General features: G+C 38.5%; 1 protein-coding gene across 7 annotated transcripts in view; it reads left to right on the forward strand.

Moving 5' to 3' along the window:
• Positions 1-20,314, forward strand: part of PCDH19 (protocadherin 19) — a 141,859-nt gene that overhangs the window by 73,476 nt on the left and 48,069 nt on the right. For 5 of the 7 annotated variants that reach the window (XM_032389979.1, XM_032389974.1, XM_032389975.1 and 2 more), the window contains one exon: positions 2,669-2,841. In XM_032389979.1, coding sequence (XP_032245870.1) covers positions 2,669-2,841 — 173 coding nt within the window. The remainder of the gene's footprint in view (positions 1-2,668; positions 2,842-20,314) is intronic. The other 2 variants (XM_032389976.1, XM_032389978.1) reach the window with 1 other exon arrangement.

The following is a 20,314-nucleotide window of genomic DNA, read 5'->3' on the forward strand; positions in this document are numbered from 1 at the left end:
AGGCTCAGGGTCCCATCGATGAAGTGGCACAGTACGGATTGTCACTTGTTCTAATGACAGTGCTCTTTCCACTACAGTCTGGAAATCTAACATGCCGCAGGAATAGAGTTTTAAAGAAACCTAAAGCAGTGGTTTTCAACTGAGGGTGATTTGGCAACGTATGGAGGGAGACCTTTTTGGTTATAGCTTCTGGGAGAAGCACTACTAGCATCTAATGGGTAGTGGCCAGGGATGCTGCTAAACATTCTACAATGTGTAGGATGACCTCTGACAACAAAAAATCATGCCGCCCAAAATGTCAGTAGTGCCAAGGTTGAGAAACCTTGGTCTAAGGGATGGTAAATTGTGTTGTCTTTATATTCCTCCTCAGTGTATGTCTCAAGCATATTTTGGCAACTGCTGAAATGCACTCATTTCAGGGTTGAAGTCTCTGGCTTAAAGCAAAAATTTTGTGTTGTAGATTAAAGAAATTTTCATGTGCTCCAGGTACCAGAAATGCAGGTCAAAAAATTTATTTTGTTTTAAAAATATATGAACTGGGCAGGTCATTTCCTTTCTTCTGAGATGCAGGAGTCTATGTGGGCAGGACCAAAATTTTTTTTCTAAAAGAAAAACTTTGAATCTGTTCAAGCTATGGCATTAGTATTTACAGGACGCCCCAACATCTGTGCCATAAAGCTAGAAATGACTACACACTCTAAAGCCTGTGTTTCCAATTGGTGTTCTTGACCATAAAAGAATTTTAGGATGATTGGTTTTTTAATAGAACTGCATGCTGGTGGGTCCACAGGGCTGAGTAGCTGCATGACATAATTTGGAGGAGCTGAGTGAGTTGGCTTATTGAATGATTTTAGTTTTAATACAGGTGATGCTCAGTGATCCTTTCTGAAAATAATTAGCAAACAGGTCAATGCTTTACTCTCTCCTGCTCTTCATTTTCTTATAATTATGGCTTTCCCGTTACTGCCCTTTTGATCTTTTCCTTTTCATATTCAGAGCAGCAAGCATTCTACATCTAGGTTTGTCATATGTTAAAAATCTGCAGTGATTCCTTCTGACCAATGTAGAGAATGACAATGTATCTATTGTGTCCATGGCATAGCTCTTTATCATATCTACTGAATGTTATCAAAGCCTCAGAGAGCCAGGCCTGTGGATGTTCAAGGTTGAGCACATCAAATGAGTTTGCACTATCATCTCCCCAGGCTCCCTTTTCAGAGGTACAGTAGGTCTGTTGGGACTTGTCCTAATTCACAAGCATGACACTCTCTGTTGTTGAGACAACAATACATTTTCTTGAGTTTGCCTTTGCTGCTTCCTCACTGATTGGGAAATGGATTCACCATTCACTAGCTATTTCAGATTCATAATTTATGGTCCATAGTGTTGCACATCTGCAGATTCTGTCAGGACATACAAAGTATTAGAAATAGCAGGTGGGGCCTCTGTGGATGTACCTTATGTATTATCCTCTATTTTGTGTGAGGTTCTTAGATACTATGTTTAGTGCATTGTATGGTGGATTGATTTAACAAATGCAAGAAAAATAGGCCCATAAACTCCTCAGCTGAAGGTTTTCATATTCTTAGCATAAAACCCACAGTTTTATTAGAGCTCACTCTCTGGTTCTCACTTTTATCTTACTGTGCATGCACCAAGGCTCTGCTTCTCAGCTCCTGCCTCTCCGCATTTTCTTTGAATCTGTCTCTCTGACTTTCTCAGTTAAAACTTACCTGAGTTCTCTGATCCTGATAATCCTTTCTATTTTAATCGCATTACCTCAATTTCTGCCACCTCAATTTTTGCAGTTGATTAGTAGACATCTTTGGAGAAGCAGTATACATAATGGTTAAGGATCCAGGCTCTGGAGCTAGACTGCCTGGGTTTGGTCTTAGATCTGCTACATTTTCATCAGCTGTATGACGTTGGGCAAGTTATTTAACTTCCGTGTGCTTCTGTTTTTTCATCTGTAAATGGGAATATTAATGGTACCTTTCTCTTATATAGTTGTGATGATTAAAAAAAGTTAATTCATGTCAATCACTTAGAATAGTGCCTTATGTATAGTAATTGCTCAGTAAACATTAGCTATTATTTTATTTTGATTATATAAGAAAGAAAAGCTTCTGAAATGGTGATATTCTTTGCAGGTGGTTGTTTCAGATTTGTACCTTCTTCCACCTTGCCTGTAGTAATGCATTGAAGATAAGTGAATGAAAGTGTTAGCTACATCAGCATCCAATAGTGGGAACCTCTCTACAGTGTTAAGTTCCATTATCTTTATTTTTTTAAAGATTTATTTATTTATTTATTTATTTATTTATTTATTTATTTGAGAGAGAGTGAGAGAGAGAAGCAGAGGGAGAGGGAGAGAGAGAATCTCAAGCAAACTCCCTGCTGAGCACGGAGCCCGACATGACACAGGGCTCGATCTCACAACCGGTGAGATCATGACCTGAGCCGAAATCACAAGTTGGACAATCAACCAACTGAGCCACCCAGGTGTCCCAAGTTCCATTATCTTTAAACAGAAATTCCTCTTCTTTCTACACTTTTGGACAATCCAGTCACTGTTGGCCTCACAGCAGAGCTGACATCATCCTGGCTCTCAAAGATTTTAAAAATCAGATTATCACAGTTGTAAATTATCATTCTTTCTTCAACCCAGCAGCTCTACCTTCAAGGACTTAGAGGGCAACAGCCTGAAGGATAGTGGCCATGAAGAGAGTGACCAGACTGACAGTGAGCATGATGTCCAGCGGAGCCTGTATTGTGATACCGCTGTCAATGACGTGCTGAACACCAGTGTGACCTCCATGGGATCTCAGATGCCTGACCATGGTAAGGGCTGGTTGGATGTAAGTTGCAGCCATAGATCCTAAAGAACCCAGAATATTTGTAGGTACGTTGTACTACTTTACTGTAATGAGTATGTTGTCAAGGTGTGCACTGTGCTCATGCCTGAACAGCATCTACAGAGTTGTGAGATGTCCTGACACTGGACCAGATTCTTTATCCTCCCTGAGTGGATCCCTTAGGTTTGTATAAAGTTCAGGCATTTTAAAAGCTGCCTACATATACATATTGCATACATTCTCTTCAATAGTAACTGCACTGAGCACATAGAAAACGAGCAGATGCCTTCTCACCAGGAATAAATGCCTCATTTTGCTTTAGTACATGAAATTTAACTGATCAGTCAAGTTGCACAGAACATAGCACTAATGAGACCAAAGGGGTGGGTTTTATTTCCATATCAGCCTTGTTAACTTTACCCAGAGAGAGACTCTGTTCTCTGGCCACAGATTGTATACCCTTTACTGAAGAGGGAAAGTACCGAACTTCCCATTTTGTCTATGCCAAATTCCTCTAGCTACCACACACATGCCTGCCATTGGTCATAGGAGAGACTATCTTAAGAAAACATGGCTGACTCCAAGTAACATTCTGTGCATCCAAAAAACACCTCAAAGCAAATCTCAAGAGTGGCATTCTCATATATGAAGAAGAGTCTATTTTTGTGAATGCAGCCACACATGCTTTAACAAGAGGAGCTATTTAAAACCATGCTAGGCATAAACCAGGGTATAAAAACACTAGCAGAGTTAAGCTAAGGCAGAATGTTCAGATGGACTTGGGCACAAATGTCATTTTCAGTGTTTTACTGATGCAAACATGCTAGGAAAACAGCCTGTCTTTTTCAATTAAGAACTATGAATTCAGCTTGGTGTTTAGGCTCAGTGAAGCTTCAGAATGCTTGGCTATGTCTTGAGAGAAGCTAGACGCAAGCTCAGCTGGAAGCCCCACTGCTAAAAGACTTAAAGATGAGAAAACAAAATATGGTGATTATGTGCTGGTCTTCAGCTGTTTCATTTCACTGTAAACATCATTAAATGCTTTTGTTTTGGTCTTATAAATGAATCCAAAGGAAAAAATTGCACAATTCAAAAAGGAAATGTTTTTCATAGAAATAAAGTTTATCCCTATAGATTCTGTTAAACCGTCTAATCCATCCCCTCCCCAGCCGACTCAAGTGTCAAAGTCTATAATATATAGAGGTCACTACTGATTGTGCACTGCTGTCTTCCCTCATTGGCAAGTGGTGACATCCACAGAGATAATATACTTTCTGGGCAACCTTACTGAGACTAAAGATGAGAAAACTAAACATTTATATAACTGAAACAGAGACTGTTTAATTCTCAGAGGATTAGTAGTGTGTCACAGGGTACAGACTGGTATGTATCGTTTACTAGCCTTGTATCTCAAAAAAGTGCTTTTTCATTTATATCAGAAAGGGTTTTCGTTAGATGCTTTTTAAAATGAAGTGATCCAGGAAAGGAAATGGTCATAATTGATTCTCACTTTATGCCTGGCTAGAACAATGCTGTTTTATTTTTTGTCACATTTTTCTAGGAAAACAGTATCATGGACTATGCTTAATTTTTCTGAGGGAGTGTTTCTTACAAATGGGGTGTATTGTGTATATATATATATATACCATGTAGATTGTATAATAATGAGAGTATTCTAAAGCAAATGTGTGGCATTATTCCAAGACTCTCCTACATATAAGAGGATGATTACACACACACACACGCATGTACACACAGACACTTTTTGCTGTTCCATTTTGGCAACACTTTCATATTTTTTTCTCAATATTCAATTTGCATGTGTATATCTTAATTTTTGTTCCATCATTCCAGCAGTGGCTAGATCTTTTTTTTTTTAAGATTTTATTTATTTGACAGAGAGAGAGAGAGAGAGCACAAGCAGGGGGAGTGGCAGGCAGAGGCAGAGGGAGAAGCAGGCTCCCTGCAGAGCAGGGGGAGCCCGATGCGGGACTCTATCCCAGGACACCGGGATCAGGACCCAAGCCGAACGCAGCTGCTCAACCAACTGAGCCACCCAGGCGCCCAGCAGTGGCTAGATCTTAAGCCAATCCTTGAGTTTGCTTTTTTCGATTTGGTTGAGTCATTAAACTTTAGGTACAGATGGAATTCCGGTCTTGCTTACATCTCAGGCTCTACCTAGTGAGTTCTCAGTGCTTGTGAGTTTCCATAATAGTACTTAATTGTTACATCCCAAATCAACTCTAGGCTGCGCACATAATTGTGTCACCTCAGTTACTGCTACCTCAAACAACAGCAACAATTTCAACAATTAACATTTTATAGGATTTTACCAACTCAAACCTGGATTCACATAATATTTCTCATTTTATCCTGAGGCAGACTAGTGAAAGACAATCACTGAGTGAATTTACCATGTATGCCTGATCTTGTAACCATTCTAACTAGAATAGTTCTAGGTATATTAACTCCAGGGCAATATGGTACTGTTGCTTCTCGGGACTACCAATTTAGAAAGGTCACGAGGGAAAATGGAATCTCCTCTGGACTCAGACCTGCACTGAAAGTCTCAAAGATTCCCTGAGGGGGGAAAAAATAGTCTCAGGTCTCTTTGGGTCATTGATACTGTGATGGGCATCTCAAACCCAAGTGCCCTAAAATCCTGGTGGTTCCAGTGCTGAGCGGTTCTTGAGGTTTGGGTAGATGGCTCTGGAGAAGAATAAGGGTTTTAAACACCCTCTCAGACTAACTCTGATCCTGATAATATTTCTTCTGGTTCTGTCAGAACCACTCCAAAATTGGGCCAAATATACCCAACAGAGTGTACCTTACACCTTTGCTTTGGCTCACCTTGGATTTCATGTCTGTAGTTTTCTGTGTTTTCTAATTTGGATATTAGCACAGCATTTTTCTTTGCATGTATAGGGACCCATGATTGATAGGGAGTGTCAGGATTTTCAAAATAAAGATAATTTTATGCATCTGTTAATTTTCTCCTTGAGCAGGAATGGGTTGTTCGTGAGCTATTATTGTGTTGCCAGCATTTGAGGAAAAGGTACAAATTATATTTGCTCCCCACTTTCCCAAACACCTGGGCCCTGTGCTGCTTCACACTGCCAAAGTTTCTTTGGGTTTTGTTCTTGTAACTGCTATAGCAGAATGCTTAGTGTGAATGTCAAAGGTGCTTCATGACTTTCTGAGTAAAGGCCCAAATCCCTTAATTTTCAGCAACCCATCTCTGAGAACAGTCCTCTAGGGATGGAACCCAGAATCAGTATATTCAACCAAAGAAGGAGAATGTCTGGAAGGCTTTTGCACCTGAAGGGCAAAGCCAGGGGTTTAGCCACTTGAGTTTGGATTGTGTTTTGACTGCCCCAACCTAATACATCCATGAGCTGAGTCAGGGTGGAGATAAGAATTAATGACAGGAATCTCTGCTTTCCAGATTATTACCAATCCTGGTATCACTCTCAACTTGCCCAAGACCAGGTCACTTGGTTGGCTGAGCTGAATTTCCTTGTTGCCAGGTGACTTAATTACAAATTCATTTATCATCTGAGTGCCTTTGGATTAATTATGTCTCAGCTTGTCCCCAGTAATTCAGCTCTTATTGTCATGGCTTCCCAGAAAAAAGGTGATGGAGAATTCTTTATCCTGTACTTTTTACTCACATACAGCACTTTTTGGAATGCTATCTCTCTGTAGCTCTCAGAATGCCTTGAGAACAAGTAAGTGTTGTCATTCAGCATATTTTACCACCTGATTTAGGTCTTGAGGTGATTTGACACTGAGCTTGGGAGTCACACTCAAATCTTTTAACCAATGCCTTCTCTTCCTGATTTTGACTTATTTGGTAAAATTACCAACTTCTGGCAAAGCCAAGAATTTTGCCTTATGCAATTGCAGCAGACAGTCTCCAAGAAGAGTAACTGACCATTAGAGAGGTCAGAGGTGCCAGAGGTTCATGGGTTTGTTGCACAATTAGGGATATCACTGGGTTTGAATCTCTTCCTTTCAGAGTTATTTCTGGGTTGAGTAGTGCTGAGGTTAATAGGCTTCTGTCTCTTCCATGCTTCTTTGCATGACCATTTGTGATTACTTGGATATACCATTATGTTTACTTAAATATGTAGTCCTTTTGGGAATCATGTCCTAGAACTATACATACTAGTCCCAAGCTCAACTAATTTGTTTCAAATCATACTCAATGTCTCTTACTTTATGATTTTAATTATTGATTATAAATTCATCAGCTGAAAAGATGACTCTAATTGCTCTAATGTGGACTTAGTTTGGAGTTCACTACAACACTGAATCGGTTTGCCTCCCGTGCTAATTGATACCAAATGGAAGCAACATACAGAAGCTCACAATAACATCTATCTATTGCTCATATCTAAATGCATCCAAATGCAGTGTAATGATTGCTTTATTTCTGGAAGTATAAATCCAAATGCAGTGTAATGATTGCTTTATTTCTGGAAGTATAAATCCTTCTGCATTTTACTAAACTTGTTTATTTGGTAGTTCATCACCTGAATATCATTTAACAGGTTTGTTGTGTAAAATATGGATTGAAAGAACTTGATCTGTGCCTAATTCAACTGCTATTACAAATTAGCCATGAAAATGTTCTGTAAGTTTCACACTATGCATAGTCTAGTTTCAATCACAGGTGTATTAAGATGTTTACACTTCCAACACTCTACCAACAATGTGTAATTTTATTTCCTCTAGTCTTTTAATGAAATTATGATTTAGTGACTGAACATCCTTTGCTTATCCTCTACCTATCCCCCGACTCACCTCTCACCTCACTAAATTTTCAAACATTCATTTCAATTAGTCTCTTGGCAAAATAGGGAGTTCTCAATGGAGAGTATTTTGTGACATTGCAAAGCAGTGTGCTGCTGGGCTCCAGAAATTGTAGCATGGACCAGATGTTCATAGAGTAATTGAAAATTCCATTTTATCAGAATAGCATTTGCTGTCAAAAAGTTTTATCTTTACTTCAACAAAGAGGTTGATTGGATCCCCCTGGACCTGAATTAGCATCTTTGAAGCTAGATATCCTGTTTTGCAATTCATGTGGTTAGTTCTCCCCTGGTTTTGCTCATATAGAATCTTTTAAAAATGTCTTCAGCCTCATGCATATATATATGCAAGGTGAAATGTTTAATTACTTGAACAGTGGAATGTATATGTATATAGTGAATCTATATATGTGACTTTCAGCTGTTTCCATCTATCTCAGGTATACTGTATTTTAATGTCAGGTAGGAACAATCCATGAGTACATATATATCTTTCACCCATTCATTCAACAATATTTTTGAGTGCCTACTGTGTGCCTGTCTCTGGGAATTGAATGTGTCAATTACTGCTATTATTGACTGTGAAAGTTCTCATATTTTTAGCTTTGCTTATATCTGGGGTTTACTGAATTGACCAAGGTCAGCTCAATGATGAAATGAATAACTCTTTATGATTTTAGAAATCGTTATAAGAATAGAGCCTGGTACTATTAGAAACCTTATTAATGTTGTGTCAGCAAAGCAAAAGAAACAATAAAAGGAGACTGTTACAATCAAGATCTTATTTTTAATAAGACTATCATGAAAGACTCTTCCTTGATGTCCTAATTTGAACAATGTCACAGAGGTAAATATTTTCTTTTTGAATCTATCTGCTCTGAGGCTGAACTTCTTGCTTGCTTTTAGTTAACTTCATTATAAGACCATAGGTTTAATCTCTGACATGCCCAGTTACCTTGCTGGTTTAGAGGCACTCAGTGGTACTCAATGCCCAGTCTCCCATTTCCTCTGATGTCCGTGAACTTTTATCCATTCTCAGTCTCAGCAGTGGCTGGGCAGGTGGGAATAGAGGGACAGGTGGATGCTTTTGTTTATTTCAACTACATTGCTGCACCAGGTAATTGGACTCCTTTCAAAGCATTATTTACATTTTATTGGCAAGACAGTTGCTGGAATAAAAAGTTGTCCTTAACTAATGGAAACATCCATGCTGTTAGCAGTTGTTTGCTAGCATTATTTTGGCATGGACCTTTTGGTCAGAGAATTCTTTTAGGACAGTTCTCTTCATCTGCTTTGAAGTAGAAACACTATGCCCCCCACTTTTTTATTTTTATTTTTATTTATTTTTATTTTTTTTAAGATTTTAGTTATTCATTTGACAGAGAGAGACACAGCGAGAGAGGGAACACAAGCAGGGGGAGTGGGAGAGGGAGAAGCAGGCTTCCCACGGAGCAGGGAGCCCAATGCGGGGCTCGATCCCAGGACCCTGGGATCATGATCTGAGCCGAAGGCAGACGCTTAACGACTGAGCCACCTAGGCGCCCCTGCCCCACACTTTTTTTAAAAAAATAAAATGTTTTCCTGATCCACTTGGAACTTTTAGTTGTCTCATATTCAATGTCTATTTTAAAATTTATTATTAATAATTATCTGTGGAAAGGGATTCATTATTCATCAAGAGAATAAATGTCAGGGGCTTTCTTGACTGACACTAAGAATTTCTGTATTTTTAAGCACTTAGAAAGCATTGGAGGATGGAAATTATATAAAGGGAGAACACTGGACAATTAAGAATTTTATTCTCTAGGAGTTTATGGCCCAGTAGCACAAATAGTCCAGTATGGAATAGACTGCATAGGATCAGTGAAGAAATTAATTAAGGTTATTTGAGCTGGAAAGCAAAATACACTTCAAAGGATGCTTTGGTGTAATGGGATCCCTTTGGAGGAATAGTGGAAGCCAGGCCCCAATATAGTAGGTTAGATAAAATTCTGCTCTATTTGGGTGATTTGCTAGGTGAATATTTATGATAAAGCAAGTTCCATAGGCCATGATAAGTAGGGACACTGCCAATAGGATAACAGATGAGAAGCAAATCAAGTTGTTTTTTGGGCTAGATGGGTTGCTTTGCATACACAAAAAAGTCCATTTAAATGTCAAGATCATCATCTTCTTTGGGTCTTTCTATCTGTTTAACAAAATTTCTGTCCTATCATAAGATGTTTAAGAACCAAAAACTCCATCAGGATGGGAAAACATAAATCTAAATTTATCATTTAAATATTTATGAAGTTGTTTTTCTGTTCATTTTCCCTTAACTCCTTTATTATGAAATAAATATGGGGAATCAAGTCCAGTCATAATTTAAAAAGCAATTTCAAGAATACCAAAATCATGTGTTATTTCTTTATTATATGGGCAAAATACTTGTGAGATGGTTTTCCTCTTTTATAGATGCTTTTTGTCATCCAGAGTTATGTCTTAGCCCCAGATATTTTTGGTCTCTGTCTTTACCAGATGGGTGATTGCCTGTTTACTTTGGGCCAAGGAAAGGCAATTACGCACATCTACTTTGGAATTGTGGCTCATTGACAAGCAAATCTTTTCAATTTCTTTTCCTACATGGCTTATCCCCAACAAATCCCCAAACGTGGAAAAATCAATAAGCTCCAGACTGGAAAATGTTTGAGCTAGCCCTTAGAGCCATCATTAAAGTTGCTTTTTAGAGACTTACACACAGCTCAAGGTAGGCAGACAAAGCCTATTCTTTTTTTTTTTAATTTTATTTTATTATGTTAATAGTTAATCACCATACATTACATCATTAGTTTTCGATGTAGTGTTCCATGATTCATTGTTTGCATATAACACCCAATGCTCCATGCAGAACGTGCCCTCTTTAATACCCATCACCAGGCTAACCCATTCCCCACCCCCCTCCCCTCTAGAACCCTCAGTTTGTTTCTCAGAGTCCATAGTCTCTCATGGTTCGTCTCCCCCTCCGATTTCCCCCCCTTCATTTTTCCCTTCCTACTATCTTCTTCTTTTTTTTTTTTTTTAACATATAATGTATTATTTGTTTCAGAGGTACAGATCTGTGATTCATCAGTCTTACACAATTCACCGCACTCACCAGAGCCCCTACCCTCCCCAATGTCCATCACCCAGCCACTCCATCCCTCCCACCCCCAACCACTCCAGCAACCCTCAGTTTGTTTCCTGAGACCGAGAATTCCTTTTGCAACTGGGCAGAATGGAGTCCCATAAACCAATTATTCTGCCATGTAGAGAGAATACAAAGCAGTTATCTATCTATCAACTTCCTGTATGGAAGCACAGGTTCCATACATCACCCTGTGCTCATCAGGACGGTGTACTTCTTAATTTCCATCACCTATTTAACCCATTCCCCCACCCGCCTCCCCTCTCCTAACCATTAGATTGTTCTCTATAATTAAAATTCTCTTTCTTTGACTCTCTCTCTATCTATAGCTTGGGCTAAAGAGATTATCAATGAGATACCAGTCTCTAGAATTGTTTTGGAGCAAATCCTTTCGGGCTGGACATGTGTGCAGGTGACAAAGCCAGGAGGGTGTTGTGGCATTTTAGGTTTTTTGGTGAACCTTGAACTTCTTCACTCAAAAACATGCAGGTTTAAGATCTACTCTGTCATTGGAGGAATTTACGAGATGGTGTGTCGCAGAGGTCATTTGAAAGGCACCGAATCCAGAAGTGGCCAAAGGAGTTTATCAGAAAACAAGTTCTTTGTGGCCGAATTTATTCAAAGTTTTGTCTCACTGAGGTAGCCTCATGAGAGACATTTTGTCTTTTGAGGGATCCTGATAATCAGAAATAATAGTTCTACTCCATTATTCTTTGCAATAGCATAGACAACAAACTTGCAAGCTGTTAAATCTGAAATAATAGATGATACCATTTTATCATGTTAGTTCTTTTATTTATTTATTTTTATTTATTTGAGAGAGAGAGAGAGAGTGCACGTGAATGGGGTGAGGGGCAGAGGGAGAGAGAGGAGAGAATTTCAAGCAGGCTTCCCACTGAGCACATAGCCAGATGCTGGCTTGATGCGGGGCTCCACGAAAGGCTTGATCTCACAACCCTGAGATCATGACCAGAACCAAAATCAAGAGTCGGTCACTTAACTTACTAAGCCACCCAAGTGCCCCATAAGTTAGTTCTTTTAAACCTTAGTAATAGCCACTTTAATGGCAAATGAGGCACTTTAGTTTCCTGTTTTAACTAAAAGATTTTCAGTTTGGTATAAGTTAGAACCTTAAAAATACAATCATCTTCTCCTATCCCAGTTAGCTAAGCCTTAGGCTCTTTCTAATTCATGGTGTAGTACCAAGTGGTGCAGGAGTGCAACTGTAACCTGCTTTAAATAAAATCATAACTTATTACATTGCCATTTTAAATAGGTATCTGTAAACAAACACTGCTGTAATCACCTGGAGAAACTTGGTAGCTTTAGTTGATTGCAGCAAGGCAGCTTTCCAGCCATGAGTTTGCAAATTTAAAGCCAGTGCCAGAGATATGTTTTCCAATTTGTATGAGGCCACTTTCTTTACCTTTAAGCTCATATATTCTCTCCTTTCTATCCTTAGCTTGGATAATAATAGATGTTTGACCACTTGCTTTCTTCCCTCCTCTTCTACCATGTATGGAGTTTCCAACCTATGTGAACAATAGGATCTTTCCCATTTTAATATATGGATAAGAGGGAAAAGAGGAATAGTATAGGTTCCAAGATATTTAGACTGGTCAGACTGTTCCCAGGTATCACCATCTGCTGTTTTTAATCATTAAAGAGGCTGTCAGTTGTTCTAATCTGAGCATCCAAAAGAATGGTTTTGATTTTAATTTAATTTAAAAATCCGCTTATTGAAAAAAAAAGTCAGGCTGCCCACTGTTGATAAACCAAAGCAAGTCAGATGCAGAAGTTGACCCATCATTCATATACAAATGTATACCGTTTTAAACTTGGGTAACTATTACTTTTATTATCACTAGCTAGAAAATTTAGTCCTTTTATTTTATTTTTTTTTAGTTTTTATTTAAATTCCAGTTAGTTAACATATGGTATTATATTAAGTTTCAGGTGTACAATATAGTAATTCAGCAGTTCCATACATCACCCTGTGCTCATCAGGACGGTGTACTTCTTAATTCCCATCACCTATTTAACCCATTCCCCCACCCGCCTCCCCTCTCCTAACCATTAGATTGCTCTCTATAATTAAAATTCTCTTTCTTTGACTCTCTCTCTCCCATTATTTTCCTTTGCTTGTTTGTTTTATTTCTTAAATTCCACATGAGTGAAATCATATGGTATTTGTCTTTCTCTGTCTGACTTATTTCGCTTAGCATAATACTCTCCTGCTTCATCCATATTGTTGCAAATGGCAAGATTTCATTCTTTTTATGGCTGAATAATATTCCATTATATATATATATATATATCACCTCTTCTTTATTCACCAATCAATGGACACTTGGGCTGCTTCCATATCTTAGCTATTGTAAGTAATGCTATAAACATAGGGGTGCATGTATCCCTTTGAATTAGTATTTTTGTATTCTTTGGGTAAATGGCCAGTAGTGCAATTGCTGGATCATAAGGTAGTTTTGTTTTTAACTTTTTGAGGACCTTCCATGCTGTTTTCCAGAGTGGCTGCTTCAGTTTGCATTCCCACCAGTAGTGCAAGAGTGTCCGTTTTTCTCCACATCCTTGCCAACACCTGTTGTTTCTTGTGTTTTTGATTTTAGCCATTCTGACAAGTGTGATGTGATATTGCATTTTAGTTTTGATTTGCATTTCCGTGATGATAAGTATCTTTTCATGTGTCTATTGGCCATCTGGATGTCTTCTTTAGAGAAATGTCTGTTCATATCTTCTGCCCATTTTTTTTAAAGATTTTTTTATTTATTAGAGAGAGAGCATGAGAGGGGGGAAGGTCAGAGGGAGAAGCAGACTCCCCACCAAGCAGGGAGCCCGATGTGGGACTCGATCCCGGGACTCCAGGATCATGACCTGAGCCGAAGGCAGTCGCTTAACCAACTGAGCCACCCAGGCGCCCCTCTGCCCATTTTTAATTGGGTTGTTTTTGGGGTGTTGAGATTTGTAAGTTTGAGAGAGAGAGAGAGAGAGAGTGAGCACGGGGGCAGGGGCAGAGGAAGAGGGAGACCGACTCTTTTTTTAAAAATTTTATTATGTTATGTTAATCACCATACATTACATCATTAGTTTTTGATGTAGTGTTCCATGATTCATTGTTTGTGTATAACACCCAGTGCTCCATTCAGTACATGCCCTCTTTAATACCCATCACTAGGCTAACCCATTCCCCCACCCCACCTCCCCTCTAGAACCCTCAGTTTGTTTCTCAGAGTCCATGGTCTCTCATGGTTTGGGGAGACAGACTCTTAAGCAGACTTTGGCTGAGCATGGAGCCCAACTCGGAGCTTGATCTCACGACCTTGAGACCTGAGCAAACTGCACCACCCAGGTGCCCCTCACATTTAGGTCTTTAATCCATTTTGAATTTATTTTTGTGTATGGTATAAGAAAGTGGTCTGGTTTTCCTAACACCATTTATTGAAGAGACTGGCTTTTTCCCACTGGATATTTTTCCTTCTTTGTTGAAGATTAATTGACCATATAATTGTGGAGTTATTTCTGGATTTTCTATTTTTTTAATTTAAATTCAATTAGCCAACATATAGTACATCATTAGTTTCAGATGTAGAGTTCAGTAATTTATCAGTTGCATATAACACCCAGTGCTCATCATACCATGTGCCCTCCTTAATGCCCATCACCCAGTTACCCCATCCCCCCACCTACCTCCCCTCCAACAACCCTCAGTTTGTTTCCTATAGTTAAGAGTCTTCTGGAATTTCTATTCTGTTCTATTGATCTATGTGTCTGTTTTTGTGCCAGTACCATACTGTTTTGATTACTGCAGCTTAGTAATAAAACTTTAGGTCTGGAATTGTGGTATCTCCAGCCATGTTCTTCATTTTCAAGATTGCTTTGGCTATGCAGGGTCTTTTGTGGTTCCACACAAATTTTGGGATTGTTTGTTCTAGTTCTGTGAAAAATACTGTTGGTATTTTTGGTAGGGATTACATTAAATGTGTAGATTGCTTTGGGCAGTATAGACATGTTAACAATATTTGTTCTTCTAATCCATGAGCATGGAATGTCTTTCCATTTCTTTGTGTCATCTTCAATTTCTTTCATTAGTTTTTTATAGTTTTCGGAGTACAGCTCTTTCACCTCTTTGGTTAGGTTTATTCCTAGGTGTCTTATTATTTTAGTGTGATTGTAAATGGGATTGTTTTAATTTCTCTTTCTGCTGCTTCACTATTTGTATATAGAAATGCTATAGATTTCTGTACGTTGATTTTGTATCCTGTGACTTTACTGAATTTGTTTATCAGTTCTAGCAGTTTTTCGTGGTCTTTGGGGGTTTTCTGTATATATAGTATCATGTCATCTGCAAATAGTGAAAATTTTACTTCTTCATTGCTGATTTGGATGCCTTTTATTTATTTTATTTTATTTTTGTTATTGTTGTTGCCTGAGTGTTGTGGCTAGGACTTCTGGTACTATGTTGAATAAAAGTGGTGAGAGTGGACATCTTGTTTTGTTCCTGACCTTAGGGGAAAAACTCTCAGTTTTTTTCCATTAAGGTGATGTTAGCTGTGGGTTTTTAATATATGGCCTTTAATATGTTGAGGTGTGTTTCCTCTAAACTTATTTTGTTGAGGGTTTTTATCATGAATCGATGTTGTACTTTGTCAAATGCTTTTTCTGCATATATTGAAATGATCATATGGTTCTTATCCTTTCTCTTATTGATGTGATGTATCACATTGATTGATTTGTGAATATTGAACCACCCTTGCATCCCAGGAATAAATCCCACTTGATCATGGTGTATGATTTTTTTTAAATGTATTGTTGAATTAAGTTTGCTAGTATTTTGTTGAGGAGTTTTGCATTTATGTTCATCAGAGATATTGGTCTGTAGTTCTCTTTTTTAGTGGTGTCTTTATCTGGTTTGGTATCAGAGTAATGCTGGCCTCCTAGAATGAATTTGGAAGTTTTCCTTCCTTTTCTATTTTTTGGAATAGGTTGAGAAGAATAGGTATTAACTCTTCTTTAAATGTTTGGTAGAATTCACCTGTGAAGCCATCTGGTCATGGACTTTTGTTTGTTGGGAGATTTTTGATTACTGACTCAGTTCCTTTGCTGGTCATCAGTCTTTTCAAATTTTATTTCCTCCTGTTTCAGTTTTGGTAGTTTGTATCTTTCTAGGAATTTTTCCATTTCTTCTAGGTTGTCCAATGTGCTGGCATATAGTTTTTCATAATATTCTCTTATGATTGTTTGTATTTCTGTAGTGTTGGTTGTTATTTCTCCTCTCTCATTTATGATTTTATTTATTTGAATCCTTTTGCTTTTTTTCTGGATAGAGGTTTATCAATTTTATTTATGTTTTCAAAGATCCATCTCCTGGTTTCATTGATCTGTTCTATTGGTTTTTTTTTATTTAAAAAAAAAAAAGATTTATTTATTTATTTTTGAGAGGGAGAGAGAGAGGGCGGATGGAGGAGCAGAGGTAAAGGGAGAGGGATAGAATCTCAAGCAGACTTCCTGCTGATCACAGAGCCCGATGCAGGGCTCGAGCTCATGACCCTGAGATCATGACCTGAGCTGAAATCAAGAGTTGGATGCTTAACCAACTGAGCCACCCAGGTGCCCTAAGTTTTTTTTAGATTCCATATCATTTATTTCTGCTCTAATCCTTATTATTTCTTTCCTTCTGCTTGTTTTAGGTTTTATTTGTTGTTCTTTTCCTAGCTCCTTTAGGTGCAAAGTTGGGTTGTTTATTTGAAATTTTTCTTGAGTTAGGCCTGTATTGCTATAAACTTCCCCCTTAGAACTGCTTTTGCTGCATCCCAGAGGTTTTGGACTGTTGTGTTTTCATTTTCATTTGTTTCTATGAACTTTTTAATTTCTTCTTTGATTTCCTATTTGACCCATTCATTGTTTAGTAGCATGTTGTTTAACCTCCATGTATTTGTGGTCTTTACAGATTTTTCTTGTGTTGACTTATAGTTTCATAGTGTTGTGGTCAGAAAGTATGCATGGTATGATTTCAATTTTCTTGAATTTGTTGATGTTTGTTTTGTGGGCTAATATGTAATCTATTTTAAAGAATGTTCCATGTGCACTTGAAAAGAATGTGTATTCTGCTGTTTTAGGATGCAGTGTTCTGAATATATATGTTAAATCCATGCATTTCAGTGTGTCATTCAAAGCCATTGTTTCCTTTTTGATGTTCTGTTTAGATGATCTGTCCATTGATTTTAGTGGGGTGTTAAAATCCCCTAGTATTATTGTGTTATTATCAGGTTTTTTATGCTTGTTATTAACTATTTTACGTATTTAGATGCTCCTATGTTGGGTCCATAAATATTTACAATTGTTATATCTTCTTATTGGATTGTTCCCTTTGTTATTATGTTGTGTTCTTCTTTCTCTCTTGTTCCAGTCTTTGTTTAAAGTCTATTTTGTTAGCTGTAAGTATTTCTATTCCAGCTTTCTTTTCACATCCATTTGCATATTGAATGTTTCTCCATCCCATCACTTTTAATCTGCAGGTGTCTTTAGATCTAAAATGGGTCTCTTGTAGCAGCATGTAGAGGGTCTTGTTTTTTTTTTTTTTTTAATCCATTCTGACACCCTGTGTCTTTTTTTTCTTTCTCCAAATTTTTATTTAAATTTAGTTAACATAGAGTGTAATACTAGTTTCAGATGTAGAATTTAGTGATTCATTAGTTACATACAACAACCAGTGCACATCACAACAAGTGCCCTGCTTAATACCCATCATCTTTTTAACCCATCCCCTTGCTCACCTCCCCTCCAGTAACCCTCAGTTCATTCTCCGTAGTTAAGAGTCTATTTCTTGGTTTGCCTCTCTTTTTTCCCCCCATGTTCATTTGTTTTGTTTCTTAAATTCCACATATGAGTGAAGTGATATGGTATCTGTCTTTTTCTGACTGACTTATTTTGCTTAGCATAATATTCTCTAGCTCCATCTATGTTGTTTCAAATGGCAAGATTTCATTCTTTTTTATGGGTGAGTAATATTCCATTGTCTTTTGATTAGATCACTTAGTCTATTTATATTTAAAGTAATCATTGATATGTATTGCTATTTTATTACTTGTTTTGTGGTTGTTTCTGAAGATTTTCTCTGATTCTTTCCTCTTTCTCATGTTTTGCTGATTTTCTTTAGTTATATATTTGGATTTTTTTCTCTTTATTCTTTGCATATTTGTTATTGGTTTTTGATATATGGTTACCATAAGGTTTGTATATAACCTCTTCTCATATAGCAATCTTTATTAAGTTTATGATCATTTAAGTTTGAACCCATTCTCTTTTCTTCTTCTCCCCACATTTTAGGTATATGTTATTATATTTTATATCCTTTTCTTGTGAGTTCCTTGACAGATTTTTTACAGGAGTATTCATTTTCACTGTGTGTTTCCTACCTGTATACTGTTGCTTTTGGTCTCTCCTTTCCACTCATAGTGTCCCTTATAATGTTTCTTGCAGAGCTGGTTTAGTGGTCATGAACTCCTTTAGTTTTGTTTGTCTGGGAAACTGTTTATCTCTCTTTCTATTCTGAATGATAGCCTTGTTGGATAGGGTATTCTTGGCTGAAGATTTTTCCCATTCAGCACTTTGAATATATCATGTCACTCCCTTCTGGTTTACAAAGTTTCTATTGAAAAATCTCCTGCTAGCTTTATGGGTTTTCCCCTGTAAGTTAATGACTCTTTTTGTCTTGCTGCTTTTAGAATTTTTTCTTTATCACTATATTTTGCAAATTTAATTACATTATGTCTTGGCGTCAGTCTTCTTTTATTGACTTTGAGGGTGGTTCTCTGGGCCTCCTGGATCGGGATATCTGTTTCTTTCCCCAGATTAGGGAAGTTTTCAGTTATTATTTCTTCAAATAAATTTTCTGTCCCCCTTTCTCTCTCTTCTTCTTCTGGGACTTCTATAATATGAATTAGTTGTTATGTTTGATGGAGTCATTGAGTTCCCTAAGTGTATTCTTGTTTTGCATAATTCTTTTTCCTCTTTCGTTCAGCTTGATTACTTTCCATTACTCTGTCTTCTAGTCACTAATTCATTCCTCTGCTTTTTCCCCCTTGCTGGTCATTCCATCAAGTGTGTTTCTCCTTTCATTTATTGTAACCTTTATCTCTACTATGTTATTCCTTATCTCTGTGTTAAGGGTCTTACTCATGTCTTCCACTCTTTTCTGATGTCCAGTGAGTATCATTATTGTCATTGCTTTAAATTCTCTATCATACATGTTACTTATATCTGTTTCACTTAGATCTCTGACTGTGACCTTGTCCTTTTCTTTCATTTGGGATAAATTTCTCTGTCTCCTCATTTTCTCTGCCTCTCTCTATTTCTCTGTGTTAAAGTCAGCTGGGTCTTCTGCTCTTGAAATTAGTGAATTTATGGAGAAGAGGTCTTGGAATACCTGCAATGCAGTGTCCCTTGTTCACCAGACCCTGGTACTTCAAGAGAGTGTCTTATGTGTGTTGATTATGCCCTGCTGTTGTGTCTTAGTCACTTTTCATTTCCATGCAGTCATCTGCACTGACTCTCTGCCTCTTGTGGTGTGGGCTTCCTCTCTGTGGTGTTAGTGGAACCCAAGCAGGCCAGCTCTGGTGGGGTCTGCCTGCCAGGGAACTTGGGAACAGGGTGGTGGTGTGAGAAAAATGTGCTCTGGGCCAGTAGTCCTATGCCAGATCCTCTGAAGTGCTCTGGTGGCTGGGGGCTAGGTGCCAGGGCAGCCAGGGGTATGAGGCTAGGTGCAGTGTGCAACACTGTCTGGGAGCATGCTGCTGGGCACAGTGTGGCAGTTTGGCCTGGTGCAGTGGCAGGGGTGGGTATGGAGCATGGCTGCAGCTGTACACCTTGTGGCTATGCCCGACGTGCGAATATGGCCTGGGATGCTTGACTTGACATGGTGCAAGACAGCACCTATGGACACCTGGCTGGGAGTGGCATGAGGCAGCTGCTGGGGGTATGTGGCTGGGTGAGATACATAAGGGTGTCTTGGGTACACAGCTAAGTGTGGCACTATGGATGTGCATGGCACTTGGTGACAGCTGTGCACCAGGCAGCTGGTAGGGTGCATGCTCAGCTTTAACAAAATTTGCCCTGAGCCCAGGGCTGAGGCCAGCAGGCTTGGAGTGCACAAGTCCTCAGGAGAACTTGTGCATGTGGTGCACTGCTAGATGGTTAGGTAGCAAGTGTCTATGCAGCCCTGCCTCTGGCAGGTGTCTCTGTGCTTATGCTATGGGGTGGGGAGGAAAATGGCTCCTGCTAACTCCCTTGTGTTTGATGTCCCCCAAGATGTTAAGAAATCAGCATGAACAGATCTGTCTCTTGTTTGCCCCAGTGTTGTGTAAACTGCAGTTTTTGTATTGCCCCACAGCGCAGGCTGCTGTCTCTTTAAGGATGGTGACTGGCTATCACTGGTTCTCTGGGCTCCCCAGTGTTGAGTCAGCTGACCT

This window comes from Phoca vitulina, unplaced genomic scaffold (assembly GCF_004348235.1).
Source record: "Phoca vitulina isolate PV1807 unplaced genomic scaffold, GSC_HSeal_1.0 scaffold57, whole genome shotgun sequence".
NCBI classification, from domain to species: domain Eukaryota; kingdom Metazoa; phylum Chordata; class Mammalia; order Carnivora; family Phocidae; genus Phoca; species Phoca vitulina.